General features: G+C 41.2%; 1 protein-coding gene across 3 annotated transcripts in view; it reads right to left on the minus strand.

Annotated features, from left to right (window-relative positions):
• enox2 (ecto-NOX disulfide-thiol exchanger 2) overlaps positions 1-27,248 on the minus strand; it is a 194,353-nt gene that overhangs the window by 16,366 nt on the left and 150,739 nt on the right. For all 3 annotated transcript variants that reach the window (XM_085433758.1, XM_085433765.1, XM_085433771.1), the window contains 5 exons: positions 19,253-19,459; positions 13,171-13,404; positions 11,696-11,908; positions 8,217-8,323; positions 4,132-4,246 (listed from right to left, as the gene is read on the minus strand). In XM_085433758.1, the coding sequence (XP_085289884.1) occupies positions 4,132-4,246; positions 8,217-8,323; positions 11,696-11,908; positions 13,171-13,404; positions 19,253-19,459 (876 nt within the window). The remainder of the gene's footprint in view (positions 1-4,131; positions 4,247-8,216; positions 8,324-11,695; positions 11,909-13,170; positions 13,405-19,252; positions 19,460-27,248) is intronic.

The raw sequence follows: 27,248 nt of genomic DNA on the forward strand, positions 1-27,248 counted from the left end.
GAGGCAACAGCAGCAGGTGACTATTAGAGCGTTGATAACAAAAGAGTTAGGACAGAGCATGACAGAAAAAGATGGTATTTATCTACAAAGCAGCTGACATCAAAGCTCCAGAAAGCTTGGTTTACATCCCATTATTTTACCCACTGTTATTTTATTCGCAGTTGGAGGATTTCTTTCACTTGGATAGGCATGAAATTTACATACCATATTCCTGATAATATAATGAAGCATTTTCTGTTTGCAACCACTTTGATTTGCACCTCTGACTGGCTTCAGCTACCCAACAATAATGGCTGAGGCACAAAGGCAGCCATCAAGGTCAGAAATAATGGTCAAAAACTGATATCTCAGAAATAAAGTTGAAGAAAAAGCTAAAGAATGTGTAGTGATGGGATCGTGTTACCTGCGACGTGTTATGTTTCTGATATATAATTGGTAAAAATCGAATTTAGTAATAAATATATCATCGAAATAGTACTTTGTGTTCACAAGTCAGGCTACGGTGATTTTTGAGATGTGGCTTCTTTTTGATCTAAACTGAACACCTGGAAAATTTCAGATCTGCTAAAATCCAGAGGCAGACACGCCCTTTGGTGCAGGTTTTGCCAGAGAAACATTTTGCCACGTCTGCACACAGACACATACAGATTCACAAGATGAAAATCATGCCAGCTAGAGTATCACGGCTGGCAACAACTCACTGCTATATCCTGGACTTCAGCTCAGGCACATTTACTTTTCACTGCCATCAGGCGACACCCAGCCTCACAGATCTATCTTTAACAACGTATGTAATTCTTTATCTTAATAATTCAGCCAAGGACTAAAATACATTTTCAAACAAACCATTGGGTTTAACAGTGAACTGAATAATGTAGTGTGCATGAAGTGTGGTCTCCCAGTGAGTTTGTCTGTTTTTTCATTCAGATAAAATAGATGCCAGGAGAAGATGGACTCAAGCTAGGGAGAGACCTAGGTGAGAAAAGTGACACAGAAGCTTATTGTAGTTTCCTTTCATGAAAGTAAACCGCTATGAAAGTCTATTTCAGTTAGCCAGTTGCTACAATAAGCTAGCCAATAGGTTCCACTGCTAGCAGGGTTAGCTTACATTTGCACACTGTTCAATACAAAGTACTGAAAGCAGTGAAACATCACTTATAATGTCTATAAAGAATTTTCCTTTTGATGTAATTATAAGAAAGGCTGGACCATGATTATTAATTCCCATCTTTAAAGTTTGATGCTTCAACTTTTTTTACTTCAATATGGACCTTTTGTATGCAGAAATATTTTTCTGCCAGTCACAGTTATAAGTTACACTTATGAACCTCATACAAATCCCAATTTAATCCCCGCTTATAGCAAAACAAATACATACGATGTTTGATCAACTGAGAAAGTGCTGTGTCTCCAGGTTAACAGTGAGGATATCATTCAAAGACATTTTGAAATTGGAACCAGAGGCTCCTTCCCTTTCATAACTTGAATGACAGCGGCTTGGCAAGATATTAAAAAGAAAAAACAACTCGCATCACATTTTGAGTAAATCCAGACTGATGAACAAGTTCACTATATGAAATTTTATAGCTGACCCAGGGAGGAAAGCTTGGAGAAAACTTTACATTGCTACCCATAATGCTTTTCCTTATTTTCTGTGTAGTGCATGCTTACACTAAGCACTGCAGAACTTTCAAACACTGAGGTCAATATATATGAAAGTTATCCCTGTGAGCCAAAAGCTCGGGCTGCTCTAAATGTTTACTTTGAGGCATATTTTCTACTCTGGGCTCTGTAAAATGTCAATGACACTGGATAAACTGATATGGCCACACCAGGCCAACAGCACTAGCTGTGAAAGACGGCCCCAACAACTCCTGTTCAAACGCTTTTAGTAGGGGTAGCAAATCAAAGAAACGCTGGGAAAGGAAAGAGGAAGGGAACGAAAGCAGCTTGTTTTAGACCAGTGACTGGCTGGACCAAGCTGAGGGGTTTGCACTAATCCACAGTATAAGATAAATACAGATTTTACAAAACTGTTACTGATGCAAAGCTACAATTTTAGAGTCCACGAATGAAAACAAGACTTTGGAAATGAGCATAAGGCAGAGGTGGTTAGTGTCCTCACAGGAGAAAAGGTTGCTGTAAGCTGCGGGCTCGCTTTGTGGTGTTTGAATGCTCTCATTGTTTCTGTGTAAGTTTTCTCCAGGCACTCTGCTTTCCTCCAGTAGTCCAAAGATGTGTGTGTAAAGCTAATTGGTGATTCTAAACTGCTGATCTGTCCAGGATATACCCTTATGTCAGCTGAAAAAGGGGCCTCCCCCCATCCCCCTTAAACCAAAGCAGAAAGGGTAGTTAAGCAAACAAGCATTGTAGGTCCCCTTTAGAAAGCAGACTGGGTAACCAAATGTAAATGATATTTAGCTACGTTTCAAGCATTCTAACACAAAAGGGCCCAAAGTCCAACAGTACAATGCTGTCAAGTTGGTGGAGCACTGTCACTTCTATATACCATGTCCAGGGATCAAACACCTGTAGTATATATTAATGTACTCAAAGCTGTAATAATACCAGAGTGTTCTAGCCAGTAGCTCTCATCTGGACATTTGACCTGACCTACTGAGTAAAGGAGTAGATTGGGAGGAGGTATTATTCCATGAGATCTGCTTAGCTCCAAAGATGTCCACTACTATATCGGTTCTGCTCTCCTACTGCAAGCCTTGAGCAGAAGCTCTTTGGGAAACTGCAACACACTGACTGGACTGGGGAGATAAGCCCCATCCTGTGTGAGTGAGTGTGTGCATGAAAGCATGTCTTGTTAGGTTTTGTGTGGGTGTTCACGAGTGCTGCCTGCAGTCTATCATGGAGGACCATTGGCAGTGTTAATGAACTCTTGCTGGGCGTGTGTGTGTGTGTGTGTCCACGCTGGGTTTGTGTGTGCTCTTTCCTACCAGCAAAATGAAGGTTTGAGATGAGAAGTGTATTGATCTGAGAGCCTCATCAGCTTGGTGTGAGGAGATGTCAACTGCTTGGCCAGATTCTGTTACGTAACAGGCAAAGCTATCGACCTGCAGATATCCGCGAGTGTGCACGTAGGCATACACCTTCGGGTGTACAGTCATGCACAGAAGCGGCTCTTTTGCCTTCTATTCTGTACATGAGTCAGATGCGGAGCATCGATTCCCTTTTTAAGAGGCTGCAGTCATAACACAGGTGTTTTTAGCCGGGATGGTTGACGTGTAAACATGCCCGTTTGCTTAAAGGTTAGTGAGTGTGTGTGTGTGTGTGTGTGAGTGTGTGTGTGTGTGTGGGGGGGGGGGTGCAACACTCAGCCTGTTAACACAAATACGAAAAAGTGTCACATTAACACCTGCCACCTCAGCCAATCCTGCAGCACTGAGCGAAATGACAGGTCTTTGACAGCAATGCTAATTAATGATAGCTAAACAGCAAGGCTGCAAAAGAGAAGGGGCTGAAGTGACGAGTGCATTTACATACATTTGCATGCTAATTAGAGATGCTGTCATATTAGCAAAAGGCAGAGATCAGGCTGATTAACAGCCAAGAAGAAACCACACATCTGAGACATGAAAAGAGGCACAGAACATGGGATGAAGAGGCCTCACATGTGGTTCCCTGCATGTTGCACCAATGACTACTATAGAATTATTGGGTTATTGTTATGGGGTTTGAGGGATTAGCAGCATCATTAACTTTTGTTGCTTCAGCAAACACAAAGAGTCTCCTTTGAGGGAGCAACAGAAGATTATGGCACTTCAGTGATACCCCAATCTGAAATTAGATGGCAGCTGGCAGATGTGGACAGATTGGCACATGTACATGCTCCTATGTGTACATTCACTGGGGTGGACTGAGGTGAATGACATTCAGCACTTATGTTCAACATTAACTCAGGCTAGCCTGCATATTGTCAGCAACTTGATGTAGTCTGAATGTGTTTTTTTATTCATGCAGGCATGTCAGGTGCTTGGGGGATGATTACTGTCGTTTCAGTCAAACAGAGCTGTCTCCCTCAGTTATTTAACAGTCTCTGTGCTGATCCTTTGGAAATCGTGATCAGTGTACTTCCTGTCAAGATGACAGAAGTGCTGAACTGTGGATGCATATGCATACCTGAGTCCTCAGAGTCCTTGCTGTCAGGGGCATCCTCCATATCATCATCAGACATCTCCATCTCCTCCTCTCGTCTGATGCCCATCAGCTGCTCGTTGTGCATGTTTCTAATCTCCTGCAAAACACAGTGAAAAGAGCGACGGGTCAAAACTGCAAAGACTCCAGAGTGATGCACATTTTAGCAGGTGCTGATCAGTAAACTCCTTCAAAGTTGACGCTAAAGGAAAACTGAGCTGCAAAGGAAAACTTTTAACATATTGGTACAGAACAAAGGAGTGCAGCTGCAGAGAGATAAAAAGGATGATATCAGAGCTAGGGCTCAGTTCCTTCTATGGCTCGGAAATGGGGTATATGGTAGCACATATACAATGAGACCTCACCGTTTTGTACTTGGAGAAAAACAGTACACATTAAAGCAGCCATACAAATGCAACTCTACCATCTGTCAATGAAATCAAAGCTCCTCAATTTCACTACACACTGATTCACAACAACAAACCATGATAAGTGTCTCGGTGCACATTGCGCCTGCTGCTGGTTTTTATGCCCATGTTTTATTCTAATTGAGGGCACATCTGGAAACACCAGCAGTAACTGTAAAATATCAATCTTCTCCATTTCATTTCACCCTCACAGACAGAATCGCTAATGACTACATCCATCTGGAGACCAGTAACCAGAAGCAGGTTTCAAAATGGTTTAAAGATTAAGGTCATACCACTGAAATGGAGTGGCTGTAATTGAGACAAAACCTTCCAGGTTTGTGCTGAGAGAAAGTCAAAACCAACAAACGAATAAACATATGGTCGACTGTTAATACTAAGACTATCCTACCACATCTTCATTGTTTGGTCTGTGTCTGGACCTTTATGTAACATGCTTGCATTTTAGTGTAAAATATACATCTCGAAAGAATTATAATGCACAGCTAATTTAGATGTACGATGCATTAGATACACGATTACATGCTCTGACAGGCCTAATATTTTAGCTTGTGCTGCAAAAGGGGTGAGGACTTGATTCACACATGTATGCAACACATATTAATGAATATAATAAAAGCAGTTGTTAATATAACAGCTGCACAATCATCTATAGAGCTCAACCTTTGTTGCAGCTTAACGGTTGAACTTTGAGGCAGCCGATTTAAAGCCAAAGGCATCGATCAATATCATCTCACCATGATACTCCTCTCTCCTGCGACTTCACTCATTTACAGCATTTAGCGATCAAAAGTGATTTAAACTTTGACCTCCATTTATTTGTGTTGTCCTCGGGATTCCCATACACTTGTTTGCCATACACCTAGGGGTCATTTTTGACCCGAGGACGACACAAGGGTTAAATCATTAAATATATGATTTATGCTTTAGAACAAAAGCAAAACATACAAGCCATCACTTAACAAGCCTGCATGAGCCTCTAGTGTCTTTCAAAGGAGTTTTTTCAAAGCATGATATTCTCTTCATGTATTACACACAACTACACGGACACATTATCAACAGGGTGTCTCTTAGGCAATCAATGAAATAAAGACAGTGAAACATGAAAACAAGTATTTACTGAAATAAATACAGAAAGACACATATGGGGAGTGCTGTGTTTACAAACACCATCAGTAGATAAAATCAATGAAATAACAATTTCTAAGGGAGGGAGCAAAAAAGCCGCCCAAGCAGCCCAAGAGTAAATACATTTAAAACCATCTGTCAGCTGATGTTATCAGCCTGAGCCCGTGGCACAGGTCAAACAGGTACTCGAAACACACAAGCACATGTGGAGAAACAACCCTCTGTGCACAAGCACACATCCACTGCATGTACACAAACACACCACATAAAAACAGAGAGACAGCTGTTGTCTGATTCTGCCTGTGAGCTGCAGCTCCTCAACAGCGCCGCCCGTTCCTCTATTATTCGCCTTTAGGCCACAGAGTGATACTGGCTGCCTCTGATGTTAAACTGTCCCCAAACAAACACACTTACTTACCTATTCTCTATACACTGGACAGCGGCTGCAAGCACTACAGCCTCTAAGACAGATAGGCATGAACAAAATAAAACCATTATTTGATAGTAATGTAAAGAAATGATCAGCTTTAATGGTTAAAGTCGAAGCATCCACCTCTACAGCCACATGCAGTTTTTGACTTTTTAAACCCATTGTTTTGGTTCTCTGACCTTCACACACAATGTGTAGTTGCCTTTCACACTTCTTGTTACACGTCCATATATAACTAAAGGTAACAGCTTCCGGCTCACGCAGCTGAGTGCACTGTACCAACCCAGCAATATAGGCGTGGATGTGTTTCTTGTAAGCAATCATGAAATGCAAGTGCACTTTTTGGAATTGTAAGCATTCAGTGAAGCATAAAGGAGCATTGCCTCCTTAGAGGTTGATTTTTTTCTATACCTAACGTGAGTAATTGTTCCCTATTTATTTAATACATTTTACAAGAGTTTTTTTTTTCTGCCTGCTGCAGGTTAAGCTCAAGTGCCAGACTGATCCAAAGCAATGAGCTGACAGATACTAAAACACCTCACAGTGTTTGAATGTACAGGGAGTAAGGGCACCGAGTGATTTATTAGGATCATCTATACTTGAAGACGCCTACCGGTTGCATATGACCTCGCTAGTTACGATTACTTTCCCCCAGGCCCTGAGCCCTAACAGCCAGAGATAAAGACTCAACTCGGGTTTATGCAACCCAACAGCTAGAGTTGAAATTACTTCACTTATCGCTCACTTTGAGACAAGCACACAATGTCACGAAGTGTCTAAATCGCTTCTCAGCGATTGTAAGTGTAAAACAGCCTGAAGAGAAAACACTTCGAAGGATGTTTCAAACAGGGATGTTTCCTTGTATCAGGACATATTTAGCAGCAGTGTCCACCCACCGTGGTCTCTTTTGTTTACATTTAGGGTCATACTGTACACTCAAATGTATGCAAGGCAGGAAAAGAACAGAAAAAACCCCAAGGCCTGATGTAAACACTGTTCACAGCATAAGAGATTTGAAAACTTTCAATATCTAAGAGTATGTTTTTATATATGTACAAAAGTATGATTCGCCAGTGAGTGTATTGCTTAAGGACTGAGTGAGGAATGGCAACAAAACAAAAGGGTCTTTCCTGATGGCAGCATGTGCAATTAAATATGCATCATTCTGCTTTCTCTTACTCAGAGGCCTTAACATGAGCCATTATAAACACAATTTCCATGCTCATAATTCTGCAGTACATCTGATAATTGGAGCGACATTTCTGATTTGCACCACCACCTACCTTCAATGTGAAGTTTTTTTGCACAAGTTGACTGCTGCTTCTGCTATGACTTATTTTGTTATTAATGAGCATCTTAACTGGGCTTTAACTTGCATCTTAAAACGGTTGTTTTTCATACTATGGTTCAAAGAAACTTACCAATCAGATATGCTCATATATGGTCCATTAGACGCAGGACTGCAACACATGCCAGACCCTCCATTACATACAACCCATCATCATGTCAATTAATGTTCCATTTGGCAGAGAGAGAAAATAGCAAGCAGACAGCAGATGACAAAAGTGCTGTTAGACTTGAAAATGAATATGCTTTTAGCTCTCAATATATGTCCCTCAATCATTTACTTCAGAGAACGAAAAAAGCCCCCCCAAAATCAACATCTTCTAATTTATTGGTGAAGAGGGCAGGGAAGGCTTGTACAGATTTACCTTTCTTCTTGAACACACTTAGGGGTGGAAGAAACAGACTCACCAAGCACCTTGTATCTCTTCATGGGGGAGGCAAGGCTGGAGGAAGGAGTGGAGGAGGAAAGGGCAGAGGTCTGGGCCTCAGTCTGTGCCTGGATCTCGCAATGACTCGATTGAGAAGGCACCTGCTCTGCAGCCTTGCTTCAGTCAAAGTACTTACTATTACAAGGGCTCTGCCCTTTCCTATTATTTCTTTATTATTACCATCACCTCTTTGGTATCAAACAACATTTTAAAGAACTTTACATTGAGAAGGCGTAAAACAAAGTGGGATAATGACTAATTTTTTCCATAAATGATGTGATTGACACAGTTAAATCAAAATGTACCAACCTCTGCTTGTTTGCGCCACATGTCCAGATTCTTGCGCTGAGCTTTGGAGAAATGGTCCCATGCCTTTTGTTTGGAAGCAGCTTGGAATACAGACACAATCTGTTCAACTGTGGCAGGATGCAGGGAAGGACCAGTGACCACCCAAAGACAGAGAGAGAGAGGGAGAAAGAGAGAAAGAGAGAGAGGACAGTTGGGAAGGAGCAGAGGAGTGAAAAAGCGGAGTCAACTAGGGATGTAAAGAACTGTGTGTGTGTGTGTGTGTGTGTGTGTGTGTGTGTGAGAGAGAGTGTGTGTGTTCGTTCAGTGGTATATGCATGCGTGTGTTCTACTTACCAGCTGATGCCAGTGCATCATCCTATGGGAGAGTGATCAGATAGTTCCCACAAGCAAAAGTTCAAGAAATTATACAATTTCCGCAGAGCGTGCTTGAACTATATGAGACAAACTGGTTTCTGCAGAGCAGTTGCTCTTTAGCACATGTCTACTCTTGACTTTAATTACCAACACGGCTCTATAGCACAAATTGATTATTTTAGTTCAAGCTGACACAAACATAACCACTGGATCACTAAACTTGGCAGTTATTCATGAACCCCAGAGGATAAACTCCCCTGAAATTTTCTGAAGGAACATCTTGTAGTTCTGTAGCTATCTTGAAATATTTCCAGGCACATATTTGGGAAGCTACTTCACTCAGCTTCTTACTACAAGCAAGCAAATTAATGGGTAATCTGCATTTAACAGGTATGGTATAATTAAACCGAGTGGCTTACGATTAGCCAAATACACCACCATGTCTAACAAATTTGAACATACCGAATTCAATCTTGACACTGACTGAAGAGTTACTCATATCTTCTTTTTTCCTGTCAGTTCAGGTGCTTTTAAATGCCAGTTGGGAATATCACAGGTTTCCCCAAAAATGTCAGCTTTCCAGTCATAATTACATCTTGGATGCTGAAGTTAATACTAGTTAAAAAAGACAAATTATAGTACCTCACATGTGACTTGAAGAAAGGAAGGAGTACAGTGTCTCAGAGCTGCGAGCATGGCTGCAGACTTATTGTTTAATGAGGGACATTTTGCTCAGCAACTGCCAGCTGCCAAAAATAACCAAGGCCAACTCTCAGTATGCTACCGTTGACCACAATGCAGCTCCACTGCAGACGTGGGCTCTCAAGAACCTTGCCCAAGGACAACAAGTTGTTCAAGTAAGAGTGTTCCTGATTTATTTTTCCTGTGCAAATGCCATAAGCTCCATGCCGCTGCTAAAACCTTTTACACGACTGTAACTACAAAGTCGTTTAAAGGGTAGAGACTCGAGTCTGGACTTTGAGTTTTTTCGGGTCATCATGCCTAATTAGCACGAGGCAATAAGCCAGAACCTTTAACTTCAGGGTCTCCATTTACTCTGGAAGCGATGTGGTTGGGGACAGCTGCTCTGGGTCTAAATATATTCTGTGTCAGATTTTGTCTTATGTGCAGTACATCAACTGAGTGATTTTTCCACCACCAGCTACCCGTCTGTTGTCATGCAGGTGGTCATGGGTGGTCTGTGTATCTCAGAAGCCCTAACTCACGCAGAGGGGGAGCCAATAAGACCTCCAGTTAAGTGTGCGATGGGGTGTGTGTGTTTGCAGAGTGGTGAGAGATAGCACAGTTCAAGGATCAATATCATCTTCCCAGCACCCTGTAATTTGATGGATCCAATCGATGGTCAGGGGAAAGAAGAGAGGCACATGTTCAGACAGGCTTTCAGGCCTGTGAGCATATATGGAAATATTTATACATTTTGTATACTACTCGTCTTCGACACGGCAGAAAGTCGGTCAAATACAACCTCTTCACTGTCAATTATCTGGAGTTTCTGGAGAAGCAATGTGCTTTTGAGTCTGTTTTTTTCAGGGCTTTAAGTAACACAACTTCAAATCTAGTGAGGTAGCAGCAGAAGCCAGTATCTCAAAACCTGGGCATATGCAATGTGACTGTATGCAACAATAGATACCACTAAAGATTAAGTGAACATGTTTTTGTTAAATTTGGGATAAGAGACATCCTGTAAGGTGACATATAGCTTCACAAACTACAATTTGTGGACGGCAAGTAGTAAAGCAGACAGACTTTAACTGTTATGACGAATAAAGCCTCCCCCACAGGCTGAGTTACAGTATCAGGAAAAAGATAAGAATTTATGTTTGGCTGAAATAATTGAGAATGGCCAATACAAAACAACAATAACAACAACAACAACAACAACAAACAGGCCTGCCTCTCTTTCTGGTTTATACAAAGAACTATATACCCACCATCTGTGTTTTCCATGTGCATTGTTTATCTAATAAAAATGAAACAGCGAAACTAGCGACCGTCTCTAATGACGTTACGTTGTATTTAACATGCATGTGGTGACAAAGTGTTGCAGACTTTAGTGTAAATCAGCAGCCGAAGAGCTGAAGCTGCCAAAGGTGGGTTTCTCCATTTCATTATGCCTTTGGCTTTTTATCAACATCAGTGTGCAAAGCATTCCCTGTACATGCTTGCTCTCCAGTGTATTCTTGCAGAAAGTATGTTACTACGTCCATCCTGCAACCTTAACATTCCACTCCTGTGTTTTCTTCCAACAACAATATGAACCTTTCATTCCTCTGACTTTTTAAAGAAATATTTTGTATTATAGATGCAACAAAAAGGGAGCAGGAGCCTTACAGGGAACATTTCGTGGCGATCGTGGCTCAAGAGTTGGGAGTTCGCCTTGTAATCGGAAGGTTGCCGGTTCGAGCCCCGGCTTGGACAGTCTCGGTCGTTGTGTCCTTGGGCGAGACGCTTCACCCGTTGCCTACTGGTGGTGGTCAGAGGGCCCGGTGGCGCCAGTGTCCGGCAGCCTCGCCTCTGTCAGTGCGCCTCAGGGCGGCTGTGGCTACAGTGTAGCTGCCATCACCAGTGTGTGGATGTGTGTGTGGATGGGTGAATGATCGTGTAAAGCGCTTTGGGGTCCTTCGGGACTAATAAAGAGCTATATAAATACAGACCATTTTCATTCTTAGGAAAGAAATTAAACTTACCTTTAAGCCATGGTCCCAACAACAATTTAGTACAAGACAAGAGGGCAGCTATGACACTATTAAGCCTAACCTTTAAATCCGCAGTGTGTCGGTCAGTAGTTACATTTGTGTGCAAGCACACGGTCTGTGCATCATGTGAGAGACTGTGAACAATGTCATACTTACTTTTTAGTGGATTACAGTTCTCCAGAATGCAGGCTTGATTTGGATTCTTGGTGCCTTTGCCTAGCTTACAAACTATTTACATTCAATGTGGGTGTGCTATCCTAAAACTTACACTGAACCAAAAAGGATTTGACTCATGCCATCATATCCTCTTCCTGCATTGCACAATAAGGAGCTTACTTACAGTATATACAGTGTAAATATTGAAATATGCAAGTGTGTGTTTGTGAGAGACAGACTGTAGTAACTCACATTGAGCCAGTATACCAGCCAGAGCAGTCTTGAACTTGTCTTTGGCTTCTTCCATCTCTTTTTCATGCTGACTCTTCTCGCTCATCAGCCGGCGGATGTGGCTGTTGGAGGACTGGATCATGGAGTAGAAGTTGTTGGCGTTTCTGCGGTTAACTTCGCCTCGTTCAAGCCAGGTCAGGAGCACACGAACCGCTTCAGGAAATTTGCCGTCATCTGGGCAAGAAAGAGTAAGAGTTACGATTGACACGGAAAAGAAAAAACGTGCTGTACCCTGTACAGTCTCACGAAAGGAGAGGAGTGCACCAAACACCAAGCATGATGATAAAGCAGAGACTGAAAATATGCTCTGCTTTCTGGTCACTAATAAATGTTTCATATAATAAACTGTGAAACGCAGGAACATTGTAATATTAAAAACATGTTCTCCTGTACTGACCATATACAAAATAAAAGCAGGGTTAATAAGAGCAAGGAAACATTAAAAGCAAGTGCCTCTGGATGAAAGAAAAACAAATTATGACACACAGTTATATATTTGGAAACAAACAACTTTGTGGACTTCAACAACAGCTAAGGGCAGAGACAAGCACCCATTTATAGGGATCTTGGTGAAAACCTCTATAGGTGTCTTGTCATTAAAAGCAGGATCTGAGTTATACAACTGCCTGGGAGAAACGGCTAAATCCTCTTTCCCCTTTGGAAAGAAAACCTAAATCTGAAGCAATAGTTGGGATAAAAGTTTTCACAACAGCAGCCCAAAGTGATCAGAAACAAATCCTTGGCTAGAACGGCACAGTGCTGGAGTTCTTCGCACCAAAGGCTGGGGAAGGGAGAGCTGAAAAAGACTCACGCAGATGGTTGAGAGGCACAAAGTCACAGCCATTTTGTTATTAGGCAACTGTGACTGAGACCTGGAAGTGTCACTGCTCATTAGTGAAACAAGTTTATTCAGCCAGAAACTCGACAGAAAGCCGAGAACGGGAGAAGGAGCTGAGAAGAAAAAAATAGAGAGGATGAGCAGGGAGGAGAGTAGAAGAGAGAGGACGAGATAAGAGACAAGCATTTGCTGAGGGGAGAGTAAACTGATATACTGTGTTTAACAGCCGCTTCGTCTTTTGAAAGCAAATTTGTTAGAACATCAGAATTACTTTCTCAGATTTACCGGCTGCAGTTTATGGCTGTTCCTGTAATGTCCTGCTCTGGGAAATCCCTGCAAGCACACACACTCGCAGTACTCAACCACTGTCATGACTTATTATCTACCTTGTCAGTTTTTGGATTGCATGAATAAAGACAGTACCATGAGGCCTATTTTTGTATTCTCTCAATAACAATGTGACAGAAGCAAATGATTTTCTTCCACACATGCGACAGGTTCTTCTCTTCTGCCAATCTGTGTTTCTTATGTTTGTGTTGTCATATCCTGCATGCTTTTCATTGTACATGCTTCACAGATTGCCAGCATCCATGTCTACCTTTGATCTTGTCTCCCAGCTGACCGCACTCGTGCTCAGAGTAGTGGACGATGGGAGGAGGGGATGGTGGCCGGAGGCGATCTTCTTCCATCTTGCGTCTGTGACGCTCCTCTCTGGCTAACATGCGCTGGCGACATTCCCACTCATAGAGGTCGTCTCTGGCCTGTGCGAAGTCGACGTGGAGGCGTCCAGTGTCTTTTTTGTCTGTGCTTGAACCCAAACGGATACGATAACCTAGGAAGGAAACGGAAATTGTAAATAAAAGAGAAATAATGGTCGAACGAAGTAGGAGGCGCTTAAGAGAAACTAATGTGGAGGAGCAGAAGGAGCAACGGTAAACGTACCAGTACAAGTGAACAACTTTGTGCACACAGTTTTTATAATGTGATGTGCAATCTGCTTAGTAACAGCGTGATCACAGGTGTTACATGTTAGCCTAACGATTTCAGAATTTAGTCCAAACCACTGCTACATTTTTCCTGTCTCACAAAGCCTCTGGTTTCATTTGTTCAGAACACGAAGGGAAAAAAGTAGAGGGTAACATGTGACATCACTCGTCACAGAGTAATAGTTACGCAGCCTCCTGTGGCACGTAGACTGCTGCAGCAAAGCAATGCAAGGCATGAATGCTTCTAATCCCGGACATCTGTCAAATTTGTACGTCCTGTTTACATCAGTTTCTTATTAAACCGTGCTCATTTGTCTTTGGTACTCTCCATTAGTCTTACACCTTCTACACTGCTCGAAAAACTGAGAAAAATGATTTAAGTTACACTTGACTGAACTGAAAAGCAATACATTTGAAAGGAGTGACACTCTAAAAAGGTATGTGTAGTCGGTGCCACTGGGGATTTCCTCTGAGCCAACGGTAAAACACTTTCCATTACTTTCAACAATGTGTATTTAGATCCAACAAAATCCAGTGAAGACACTTTTTATTGGGATCTACGAGTTGATTCACCTCCAGCATGCCCTCATCCTTACTCTCTTTTTCTTGTTAGATCTCTTGGTTTGAGAAGATATATTAGCTGTAGGGTTTGTGGAGTACAGAAGGCCTGCATCCTTTTGGGAATACACAAGGGAGACTTAAAGAGGCCAATTACTTCTCTAGTGGCACTGAAACACCACAATATCCCTCATTACCCCCACTCTTCTCCACACTAGTTCCCACTTATCCCCACTCTCCCCTCCTTACTCAATTTCCACTAATGGCTGGTTGTGGACTGAAGTGAAATCTGGTCCATTTTGTGATTTAATTGCTTCGAAATGATCAAAGTGCATCCAACGTGTGTTTTCGGTCACACGTGTAAGAGTGTGTTTTCCAACTGAGCAAAGTAATGATGTGCAGAGTGATTTACTGACAGACACAACACACTCTCATCAAAGGAAAAATAAAAAGAGGGTGAAACAGTGTTGGATGCCAACAACAACAAACAAAAAAGCAGGAAAAGAAATGAGCGATTTCAGGGTCTCGACTGTCTGCTCCCTCTGCTTCAGGCTCCCAGTCTACTACTGCTCCAATATTTCATATGAGGAGATCTTGGTGTGGGCTGCTTGAGTGGGTGTCATTTCTAGGTAGTGTTTGCACAGTGTGTGTGTGTGTGTGGTATTATTTATGGGGGAACTACACAGCTCTGTCAACACTTTAATATATGGACCCCCACTCCCACATCTCACTGTAAGAGTATATGTGGACGAAATCGACGGGTCTCTCATTCAAACCCACACTCAGACATACACACACCTGCCTACCTACCTGCATGGACACACAATAACGCAGAGAATATTCCTGAATTGGGTTAAGAGTTTGGGGGGAGCAGGAACACAGGACAATGTGTTTGCTCTGAGAGATTTAAGATGTCTGTAGTCCAGAAGCTACTGTGGTAATATAGGAGCCTATAAGCCAATGATACATGGTTAGTAGAGGTTTTTTGCCTTCATGGTAAATGGATTTTTTTGGCACCTGTAGTAGAAAACTCCGCTTAGATCTCTTTCCTTAAGTGACTTAATAGAGACTAGCCAGTTTTTGATTTCTGATGGTGCTCAGTCTAATAAAGAAATACGAAAACATTTTTAATAATTGAATGCTCTTCTTTGTGGTATAGCCACAAAGTTTAACCTTGGGTGCTGAAGGTGAATTACAAATGCACTGATCTACTGGGATTTCCCTGTACCACCATCTCTAGATTTTACAGAGAAAGAAAAAAATATCCAAAAGGTCTTTTTTGTGGGATTTTGAATATTTAACCACTTGATATAAACAAAGTACGTAGAAGAGCATCTCTAAACGCACAACACACTGAGCCTTGAAGCAGATGGGCTACAGCAGCAGAAGACTGCAGCAGGTGCCACTCCTGTCAGCTAAGAACAGCAATATAAAGCTAAAATTCACACAGACTCACCACAATTGGACAATGGAGGACTGGAAAAAAACTCTGCCTGGACTGGTGACTCTCGATTACTGCGGCAACAGTAGGGTCAGAATTTGGTGTAAACATCATCTATCCTGCCTTGTATCAGACTGGCGGTGTTGTAGTGGTGTGAGGTAGTGCTGGGCGATATGGAAAAAATATTTATCACGATATGAATTATTTTATATCACGATAACGATATATATCATGATATACCACCTGACCTGTGGTCATCTAGAAAGTACGCAGTCTGTAAACAGCAAGTGCCGAGGGTGCAGTCTTTGTTGTGAGTTACCGTAAAGTATGTCGCAAATCCGGGTGCACGTACAGCAGCACCAGGTCGCAAACCACAAGACGGAATTTCTTTGCAAAAATTATCATTTTTTTTATACTTTATCTTCTCTTGCATAAAGTTAAGAGCATGTATAGTGAGAAGACAACACTAATATATTTGCCACAGGCTACTTAACCCTTTAAGACCTACCATAGAACCAAGTCCGCCAGAGCTTATCTTTATGTTTTTACATGCTGTAGTGCCATTTGTGGGAGCATTTCAAGTTTCCATACATCAATACAACCGTTATAGCCCAAATATTAAAAATATGTATGCATTAAGTCCATAGTAACTATATAAATTGCAAAAATTTGTAGTGCAATAAACTACAAAAAATTTAAAATCGTTTTTGTTTTTTTGTTTTTACATATATTTCTAGTAAGAAAAATTTAAGAGGCTTATCCCTCAAAACTGTAAATACAAAAAAGTTGCACAAAATAGTTTACAACCACGAGAAATTTATTTTGAGTGTCTTCATAGTTTTATTTCTGAGATACACTAATTTTTATATACTACAGGAAAAATGAAAATAAATATTATAATTATAATTTCTAAGCATCCCAGAAACGATACAGAAAAGCATAAAATCAAACATGACTTTTAAAAACACCAACATAGGCTTATAAGGCCCTTTCGCGGAAATGACGTCACTTCCGGTTTCGGGCAGGTAATGGCGGATGTGCGATAGTTCGTGCTGACGTATATGCCAACGTAGGAAGTGTTATGAACATCAGCAAAGCGTGTTTCTGGAATATTATGCTTTTGTTGCTGCAAGTGCTTCTTATGCAATGTTTGCAAAGCTATATGTGGAAGGAAATCGTGACCTAGGGCAAGCTGATGGCATTAGATGTAAGTACGACTCCGGTTTCACATGCAAAAAATTTTTTTTTTCGCTACCTTACGTGGTTCCAGTTCTACAGGGATTTAAAAATAGTTAGGTAAAACTGAGTTTGCCTGCTCCGACCGGTTGTAAAGGGTTAACTATATATTTTATGTAATAATTTATAAAATTTGGGTTAGAAACGATAGAAGACACTTTTCTCTCGTCCACACGATACATATCGTCATATCGCCCAGCACTAGTTGGAGGGATGTTTTCTGGCAATCCATTGTTTCAACACCGCAGCCTGAGTGCTGCTGCTGACCATGTCCATCCCTTTATAACCACACTGTACCCATCTTCTGATGGCTACTTTGAGTAAGGTAACATGCCACGTCACAAAGCTCAAACCATCACAAACTGGTGTCCTTAACATGGAAATTAGATCACTGTACTAAAAAGGCCTCCACAGTCACCCCATCGCAATCCAGGAAAGCACCTTCGGGTTGTGGTGCAACTGAAAAAATCTGCAGCAACTGTGTGATGCTATTACGTTATCGTCATGCTATGTTAACATGGAGCAGACTCTCTTATGAATGTCTCCAGCAGAATAAGGCAGTTCTCATATCAGAAAGAGGGCAGGGCTCTAGAGTGCGACCAATTTGGTCGCAAATGCGACCAAATTTTTCAGTGGTGCGACTAAAAATAAATATTTGGTCGCACAGGTGTGACCAACTGTTCCGGTAACAAAAAAAAAATCTCTGTAACTCTCCGTGTGGTCAACAACAGACACACATTATGCCCCTATCGTGGACTAAACCAATCAGAGATAGTCAGGGGCGGGACCTCTCTGATTGGCCGTGGTCCAGTTGAAAGTGCAGGTGGAAGAGAGAGGTGACTAGCTTGAATAAAGCGATATCAATTCATTAACGGATTCCACACAAAGACCTAAACACGGAGCGGACCCAACACATCAGAATCAGCTTCGTCTTTCTCGGCTTTCTCACCCGACGGCCTGAACACGGACACGCTGTCGGAGCTTAGCGATTCTTCGGGTCCGCGCTGTGTTTACGTCTTTTTGCGCTGATTCTGAGCTGCAGGTTTTGCGTCTCTCCAACCAAAATTCACCGAGCCTGCAGCAAAAGAAGCAGCAAACTGCGCTTCACATTTGATCAATGTCGTCATGAATTCCCTCTGACTTTTGCTGTTTTGCTTCCACCACGATAAAAATCACACTTCCTGCACAGCTCTCTCTCTCTCTGTACTTCAGGAACAGTTTCCCGTCTCAAATCTGTTTTCTGCATTATTCATTCGCTTATTACCCACCAGTCTAGCGTTGTTTACAGCGCTTTTTCTTTTTCACTTAAATGACCTCGGACAAGAAAGCCTAATTTCTGCTGTTCAATACTGAAGAAATTTAAATTTCTTAAAATTGTGCAAAATTGCAGAATATTTTTAAGGTTATCTGCTATAAAAAGCCAGACCAGGAAAATCTCCTTCATGTTTTCCTGTGTTTTATTCTCAGTTACTTTCACACAAAGGCATCTGCTGTGATTTTCACAATTCTGATGAAGTCTCATGTGTATCAGTACTGATAAATGATCAGAATTATAATATTTCTGACTGTCTGAGGCTAAATTGAATCAAATCAGGACTTTGAGAACCGGAATTGAATGGATTATAGAAATCAGTGATGATACTCAGCCCTAGTGAGCAGCCTAGGCCTGAGAGAAGTGGATGTACTGTAGCTGTGGGTAATAAGAAAAGATGAAAAGAACTATTGATAACTTTTTTGTTAAGTTAAGGCCTGATCTGTCTGAAATTCATAGCCAGTGCTCTGACACGGTGCCATCAATATTTGAATGCTGAAAAAGCACAGTGTATCCAGAAAACACATTATATGCTGCAGTAAATGCACTGCCCAAGTGTCCCCTCTCCCCACGGCCTTTCAGCAGCAGACAGCAGCAAACAGGTCGTCAGAGGAGGCCAAGATGATGATTAAGTTTTTAACATTTTCTACAATATTGACAAAGCACTTTAAGCACAAGTTTGTTAGTTAATAATTTAGAAATTAATATTGTCTGTATGGACTTCCCCCCCCAAAGAAAGTGCACATGTAAAACTGCGGTGTTAAGCGATGCGGTTGAAAAATTTGAGTGCGCCTAACTTTTGTGCCGTTACGCCTAAATTTTTAAAGTTAGGCGTACCGGTGCGCCCATGTCAAAAAGTTAGTCTAGAGCCCTGGAGGGTCAAACATGGTACCAGCAAGGTTTACACAGCGAGTTGTTTTAGCAAAGGTCTTGATATTTTCTGACAGTTGTTTTGTTTGTTTTTGGTAGGCATTTTACCAAAGCACTGAAGTGCTCAATGAAAACACGGATGGCAGCAGGACATCCACAAGCTCACTTTGTGATTCTTTAAGTGGTACTTGAACTACAGAAATTCACACCACTGCGTTTCATCAGTAAGGCCTTAAACAATAAATAAAATTAAGGCTTTAGATTTGCGACCTCTTACCTGACAGGAAGAGCGCCTTGTCCACAGTTGGCTCCTCCGCAAATCTGATATGGCAAAAGTTCTTCTTGCTTTTGCGTATGGCTGTGATATCGCCACACTGTCCAAAGACCTCCATGATGAGCTGCTCTGTGGCATTTTCTGGCAGACCACCGACAAACACAGTCTTACATCCCGGAGGGCGGTCTCTGGTTGCCGGAGGGGGCAGGTCTGTGACAAAGAACAGCCATGTGTAAGACATCATCAAGTTGAAATATAAATACGAGGCTGGAAAAACTAACAACTCTAATTAGTCGACAGCATTTCTTAATGTTTGCAGTTCAAAAAAGTCCTCTGCAATGTTTCTTAAACTTAAACACAGGCAACCCGAGAACAATTCGGGTAAAACACTTTATTTTGAGCATGAATTTTGCTCCTTGTGAAGATGAAAACAATACAAGCAGCGGTAACCATTGATTGGACTTTGCCAGAGAAAAGTGGTTTTCTTTAAAATTCATTGCAAGAAAAAAACAAAACAAAAACAAAGTAACAAACAGAACTATTATCAACAGCACTGCCTGAAAAATGAGGGAAAATGATTAAAAAAACCTTTCATCACTTTGTAATAATAACATTTTGTTCAGCTTTTAATCGAATAGGTGTTTATTTTGTCTTTTTTAAGACATCTGTGTATTAAACATGGAGACAAGTCAAAACTATAGATGAAAATAAAGCAGAACTGCAGCCAACCATAAAAATAAAACCTGGATTATCATGTACAATAAAAATATCCATTAAAATAAAGAGAAGAGAAGACCATTGGTGCTATGAGAAATGCAAAATTTTAATAAATAATTATAGCATAATAAAGGATCCCATCACCAAATAAGCAAGACTGACAAAAGCAAATGCAGCGTAATAGCAGGGCATTAATGAAAAATCCATTTTAGAAAAAGCCTCTACATTCAGACTGAGAATAATGAGGGCCAGATCACAGCAACATTAAAAGAGCAAGATGGCATCTGTATATAATACAAGCAAAAACCAAATTCTCAGGGTGATGCTGTGCATTTTCAGTGAAGTCATTCTAGAATAGAGCACTCATGACCTAAAAAAATTATGAAGCTTAATCATATCATTAATGAATAATGACCTCTTTAAGCAAGAGTTTTTTTGTAAGAGAAACTGAAAAATCAAACCCTCCCATCCATGAAAATGAAATTCTGTTGGCCCCAAAGTGACAGATCTTTTAATGTGAAGGGTCCCTCGCACTGCAGAAATCACTTATTCATCACAGATGAATGTTGACTGATTTAATCTCCAATAGCTACGGCTTCTCATCCATGATGAATATGATTAGCGTGGTCTACGAGAAGTGAACCAGCTAATCAGTGTAGTGCAGAGGATGCTGTATTTCTAGACGTCTACTAGGAAATCTCTGCAATGGGGCTGAACCTGGTTGGATACCTGAGATATAGGAGGAAGATTGGTCAGGATATAGGTGTTTTTAGTAGTAGATTTCAGTAGTGGCATGAAACGAAAAACAAAAAAGTATTTTTCCTAGTAACAGCTGTTAAGAAAGAGTCTAGCAGCACCCTGAGTTTCCTATTCTGCCTTCTGGATCAGTCTTTAAAGGATTCATCTGTTGACACAAGTGCACACATCTAGAGTGCAGTCAGAAAAAAACTCCCCTCATATTCTCATTATTCTCATATATGCACTGGTGAATACAATTTCAGATTCACGTTACACATGGTTCATGTTTCTTTATATTTTGTTTTGTCATTCAACAACCAAACAGTCTTCCACTGATGCTTGTAAAGCAAGAACTCAAACTTTAATGAAAGCTCTGGATTCAATGCAGCACAGGATTTGATAAAAGAATGACGGAGAGGACGGCACGAGCTGCTGTGTTCTCAGCAGGGTGGCTCATCTCATGCTCAACAACAAACTAGACTGGTAGTGGACTCCTGATGCAGTTTCGGTAACAGTTTAGGATCATTATTAGCTACTATGAAACACTAATGCCTTATTCTCGATCAATAGCCTCCTACTTAACAATAAGGAAGAAAGTCGTCATTAATAAGTTATGTTCTTATATATGTTGTTCTACATATGCTCTTACTTTGTGCTGTACCACAAGAACAGGCATTCTTCGTTCTGCAGCCTCAAACATTTAAACATGTTATTTGGTTACGTTTAGACACCAAAATGACTTTTTGGGTTAAGTTTCAAGGTTAACATATTTACCTGAGGTTTTCTCAATGCTCTGTGTTGTTTTCTGTTCAATCGCTGATTACAGTGAATGATAACTGCCTACTAATCTCTGCAGGCAGGTTTGTAGGGCGATTAGCCTGTTAAAGATCATTCCTATGAGACTCACGAGAACTGATAACAGGAACTCAGTGGGCATTAAACATCTGGATTGGCTGTGCACATAGATAATCCTGCACAACAAAAAGCTCCGTCGGCTGAAAACAATGATTGTTTCGTAGCCTTGAACAATTGCAGCCTCTTTCAACTGCTTTTCAGAAAATCTCTGAAGTGGACGAGTATGAAATGGGATCGTTCTACGTGTAATGACTTCTTGTTTAACTGGAATAAACCCTGTATCATTTTAATGTGTTTACGGTGTTACAAATAGAACTTGTTAACTGCAGAAGTTGTGCACTATAAAGGATTTTATTATTACTTGGTTCTGGGGAGGCAACTTTATACCAGACAGTAGGAAGCTTTAATTCTGAGCTACTTGGAGACTATTAACACTTGGAGGTTTTGTAAAAGTTAACATCTTACCATATTTATTTTAAATAATTAACCACATGCTATTTGGGGAGCCTGACTATTCGCGAGATACTACTACCTTAGAAAGTCTATACTAAACAAAGCATACTGAACATGTAATCATGTAAAATTTCATTGCTTACTATTAACAACAAGTAATTACTGACTGACCTAGCAGATGCACAGCATGATCATAAGGAACAAAGGTGAAACAACTGGTTCATAATATCTAATAAAAAGCCAACCGGCTATGCACTTGGACAGTTTAAAGCCAAGCCTTGGTTTGGCAATAATAAACAATATATTGCTAACTGTTACATTATTTAGTTATTATAAGCACAACAATATACTACAGCATCATGTAACACACAAAGAAAAAAGTTAGGGGAAGGAAGTTTAGTTGTGAAAACATAACGATCCAAAGTCAGAGTTTTCTTTTGGCTAAAAAGCTTTATCAGCTCATAATCCCCTGCTGTCAGAACTCCTTGTACTTGCATGCAGCACTGTTAAGAGCTGCAAACAAACTTTATGTCTCTGAGCCGGAGCCAGCACCATCTCTTTCTTTTAATTTTTCCCCCTGTATCTCTTCTACCTTTACACACAGGCTCCAACAACCCATCCCTCCCCCTGACTCTCCTTTTCTTTAAATGCGACCGTTAAAGCAAACATCGTCTGTTTCATTCCTTGACCTCTAGAGTTGGCGGATTAGACTAGTTTTTCAGTTGAGATGGACAGAAAAAGTAAAGGCAGAGCAGAAAAAGCTGCGATAGCACAGAAACGCTTTGTTGGCAGATGCAACAAAGACTTCCAAATTAACTGACCTTTTCGGTCCACGAGCGGCCGATGGAGCAAGGAGGACAGAGAAGGGAGAACAGGTGCAGTGCAGAAATAACCTAATGTGACATGCTGTAAGTTATCTAAAAAGAATACAATGGAAAGTCTTGGGGGTTTTTTTGGCCTAAATCTGTGAATTTCTGTGTATCTTTTAAAACTTAGCAGGAGTGAAATCATTTTGCAATCCCCTCGGCTGCCTGCTGTGCTACTGAATCGCACTGTTTATCACAATCGAACATTTTATGCAAACGAATTAGAAACAACTCTCTAGATGAGCTATTTGTGACTTCCAGATTACAGTAAATACACGATATCAGAGGATATCAAAGCATTTATGAACAGTGCATGTGATTGCATTTTATGCAAATATAATGAGCCAGTGAACCTGAGGCTAAGGAAGCATAGGAAGAGGATGGATGGAGCAGCTTTTGCAGGATCTTTTGTGGAAATCATTTGGGAAATCATACAACACAAATGACTAAAAAACATTGTGTTTTCGACAGTGCACACAAAGGAAAGCAGGAGAAACAGAAAATTGAGCAGACGGCTAAATGGAAGAGACAAAACAGAATTTTAGCAGGTTAGAAAGTACTAATAATATAATAAAGGACAAACCAGTGGCTCAAAAATTACCCTGTGATTTTCTCTTGTATTAGACCAAATTATTCTGCACATACAGTTTCATGAATGTGGCTGTAAAGCAAACAGACTGGCTAATTTTTAGTTCAGCCCTGTCCCAATGGCCTGCTCTTCATATGACCACCCAGTGGTTTGCTACACTGTCACAGGTTATTGTAATCCATCAGCTCGACTGACCAGACACCCTTTCATGGTCTGAGAAGATGCCACAGAGAGGAAGCTTTGTCCCTCAAAGGCCAACAGTTTACAAGAGTGTGGTGTGAATAAGGCACGGCGGGACCGCAGATCGTCATTTTGAGCCGTCTTTATTTGCTGCGGCTGCAGCTCACAGGCTGCCAGCCGCACATGAACCGCACCACAAAACACTCCACCAACCCCTGAGTCCCGTGTTTTAACACGGCGGACGTGATTGCGGATGCTGTGCAAGTGCGTCCGCACGGCCCCGCAGACCACGCCCCACCACAAAAGACAAACTACAATCTAAACACATTCAAGTACCTATGTTTAGCTGATTCTTGTCAGGGGTAAACTAAGCCATGTGCACGAAGAATTACGGTGAAAAATGGCACAACTGTCTCACAACTGCGATCTGCACATCAGTGTCTGTTTGCTTTTGTTTGGTTTAATCGGTTTGCTTACTACTGTCTGAATAACTGGTTGTTGCAAACACATGAAGCACTGGCATGTACAATGGGGCCCTGCTTATGGCAAACAAACCAACCAAACATTTCTGAGCATCCTTCCTAAATATTTTATACTGTATGTGTTCATATGTCGAACTGGTACACACTGCAAGAATACTAAAATCTCTTTAAAGATAGCTATACAAACTCTTCTCTAACAACATCCTCAGAGGGTTGGATAAGAAAAACAGTTATCAAGCTTTGAAGTGGGTCCATAGATCCAAATACTGGGAGCAAAGCCTTTGCAAACCATTTACAATACCACCGAAGCATTATATAGTCGACCAGGCAAAAGAGGCAGTAGAGAAGGTGAACCAGTGATCAATGCTGAATTGAGAGGGTTTGACTGAAGTCAAGAGGGGGGACGCATTGAGAAGAAGGGCTTGATGAGGATGTACGCTGATTGTAAGGTTATGCACACTGAGAAGACAGAAGAGCGAGAACGCACAAGAGCTGGGGGAGGGCTGAAAGGGTTGTTGTTGCTCAGCTAAAAGGTCAGTGAGCGAGGATGCTGCATGCGGTGTCAGGTTGAGTGTGTGCAGCTAGAGGGTAATGACTACTTGTGATGGACACCATATGCAACCTTGTTGCCAAGATGCGAGTACTTTCCTGTGATATTTGCTTAACGCCTCAATGCAGCTAATGCCAGTGTTTGCTTCGCTGTTACAGTTCAAACCGTGAGCAACATTAATATGGCTCTGGTTCCAAGCAGCAGTCCTTAGTTACTGTAACAGTGATTCATGCACATTCCATTAACAGCAAGCTTTATACTGGCTCAATGGTGAAGTATAATCCAACTGTATTATATGTTCTCTGGGTAAACACATGACAAAGACTTCAAATAACTTCATCTCCCAACGATTTGTCCCGGCCACCACTATTTTGCATCTCAAAGCACTTTTGACAGCATGCAGTATGAAATAATGATTCAGTGCTATCAAAATGTTCTCCTCTCACTCACCCGTCAGTTCTGTCAAACTGGGAAGACAACACAGCCTTAGCGAGACAGATGCTGACAAGATCCTATTCTCAAAAATAAAACACCACTTTTTGATATGAAAGACTGGGTAAACTTTCTTGCCTGTTAAATAAAAGCTGATACAGTATCCGGTGCAACTGTGCATTTAACTATCTGACAGTATTGACTTAAATAAAGCGGTTTTCTACCGTTTTCTGCACGTCAGACTCTCTTTTTAGCTTCAGAGGTCTCCAGATATATCCCCACATGCCACGCCCAGCCCTGTCCTTTAGCTGACTGAATTTTTCAGTCGAGGTGAGATAATCGTCAATGACACCACATATAAAGACGTGAAATTAATAACACTGATCCTGTAACAATGATACCTTTCAGGCTTGGAATGTAATAAGCAGCAAGCAAACAGACAGGATTTCAAGTTTGTGTTGGAGACAGGAGAAAATGGGTATGTGTAAGAGTTCAGGCAACTCTGACAAAAGGCCAAATTGCGATGGCCAGACGACTGCTCAGAGCAACTCCAAAATGACAGGTCGAAGTTAGTAGCTTCAGAAAGGTTATCAAATGAAGGACAACGAGTGATGTGGAGTGATGGCTGGCCCGTGTGGTCCAATCACATACACAAAAGCAGAAGTAGTGTAAGTGTAAGATGTGTCAGAACAGAGTCCACTGCAGTTTACTGTGTAAAGGTGATCACTGCCCATGCCTTAAAGCTCCTACAAGAAATGTGAGCATTACACTTAAGACCACAGAACAACAGCAGGAAGAGACCAGGTTTGACTTATCATCCATCTTTTACATTATAGTGATCGCCAGATGTTCACACCACATCTGGTAGAAGGGTAATTTACATAGCAAAACCTCCCAAAGAAGAAACAAGACAAAGAACAGCGTTACGTTTGCAGTCTGTTAGATATGCTGGCCTTGCCTCGCTCCATAAAGATGTGTTGTCCAATTCCTCAAGACACCTTCAAAGGTCCTGTAATGGTCTGTTAAGTGCAAAACTCCTTTGGGGTTTGGCCTGATAGTCATTACCTTAAGGCTCAGCAACATATTTTTAATATTATTTCTCAATTAACAGTTTTCGGGATGGAAATAGAATGAGTCAAACTGTAGATGAGATATTGTAAATAAACTGGCGACATACCACAACCTTGCCAAATACCTGAACTGGTTTTAGTCAGTTCCCTTAGCTGGAAAATGCGACCCTGACAGATACACCTGAGATCGACACCAGAACTCTCAGAGCCACAGAAACACAAAATCAACCCATTTGATAAGGCGCCAATTCTCACTGGGCATTAGCCATTCCTGTAGACCTCCTACAGAGCTACTTAGCTTTCATGAGAAGAATCAAGCTAGACAGCTTCTCAATTGTCTGCCTATTTTAAAATACCTGGCTTATAGATGGACTGCTTTTTTGTGACACTGGAATAAGTGACACGCAAAAAGATCATAAGTAGAGCTGGGGAGCAAAAAAGCGAGAGAAGAGTAAGTGGAGCAGAGTAGAAAGGCAGGGAAGTAGAAAGTAACAAGGAGGATGAAAAAGGTTACCAATTAAGCCTCATGTCCATGTGCCACCAAGGATTGAAAAGGTTTTGGGAAGAGATTATTTTCCACAAAACGTTTTCACTCGCGCTTGTGACTGTGAGTGACTGTGACAGGCTATAAAGTTGTTGGGTAATTTCTTGACAAGCTGATCCCTCATTTAGCCTCAGGGTTTGTAGGTGCCCCTGAACAAAGTACCTGGTTCATTTCTCTACTTGCTCCTGACAACTAGCTTGAAATATGATCCAAGGTGAAGTTAAACTTTTAATCTGCTTTTCTCTCTGCTCTATTTTGTCACATATACTGAGCCAAAATGCATACAGCAGATGCACAAGAATATCTTAAAACAGCTTTATGTGCGCCGTGAAAAACAATATTTGCCTAATAAAATTCAGGAGTGTGTTTTGTTTTGCAAAAGGATTGTAAACTAGTGAATGCTAATGTGGTAAGGAGCTTTTCTTTCAGTTCACCTTGAAGATGACATGTAGCACTTGTTTGAAAAAAGTCCCCAGGCAGAGAGCTTTATGCAGCAGGAAATCCGTAAAGCAGAGGTGGGATC

Source organism: Copadichromis virginalis, linkage group LG2, assembly GCF_057382275.1.
Source record: "Copadichromis virginalis isolate Kocher_CV1m ecotype Utaka linkage group LG2, C_Virginalis_male_GT1.1, whole genome shotgun sequence".
Classification (NCBI taxonomy): Eukaryota; Metazoa; Chordata; class Actinopteri; order Cichliformes; family Cichlidae; genus Copadichromis; species Copadichromis virginalis.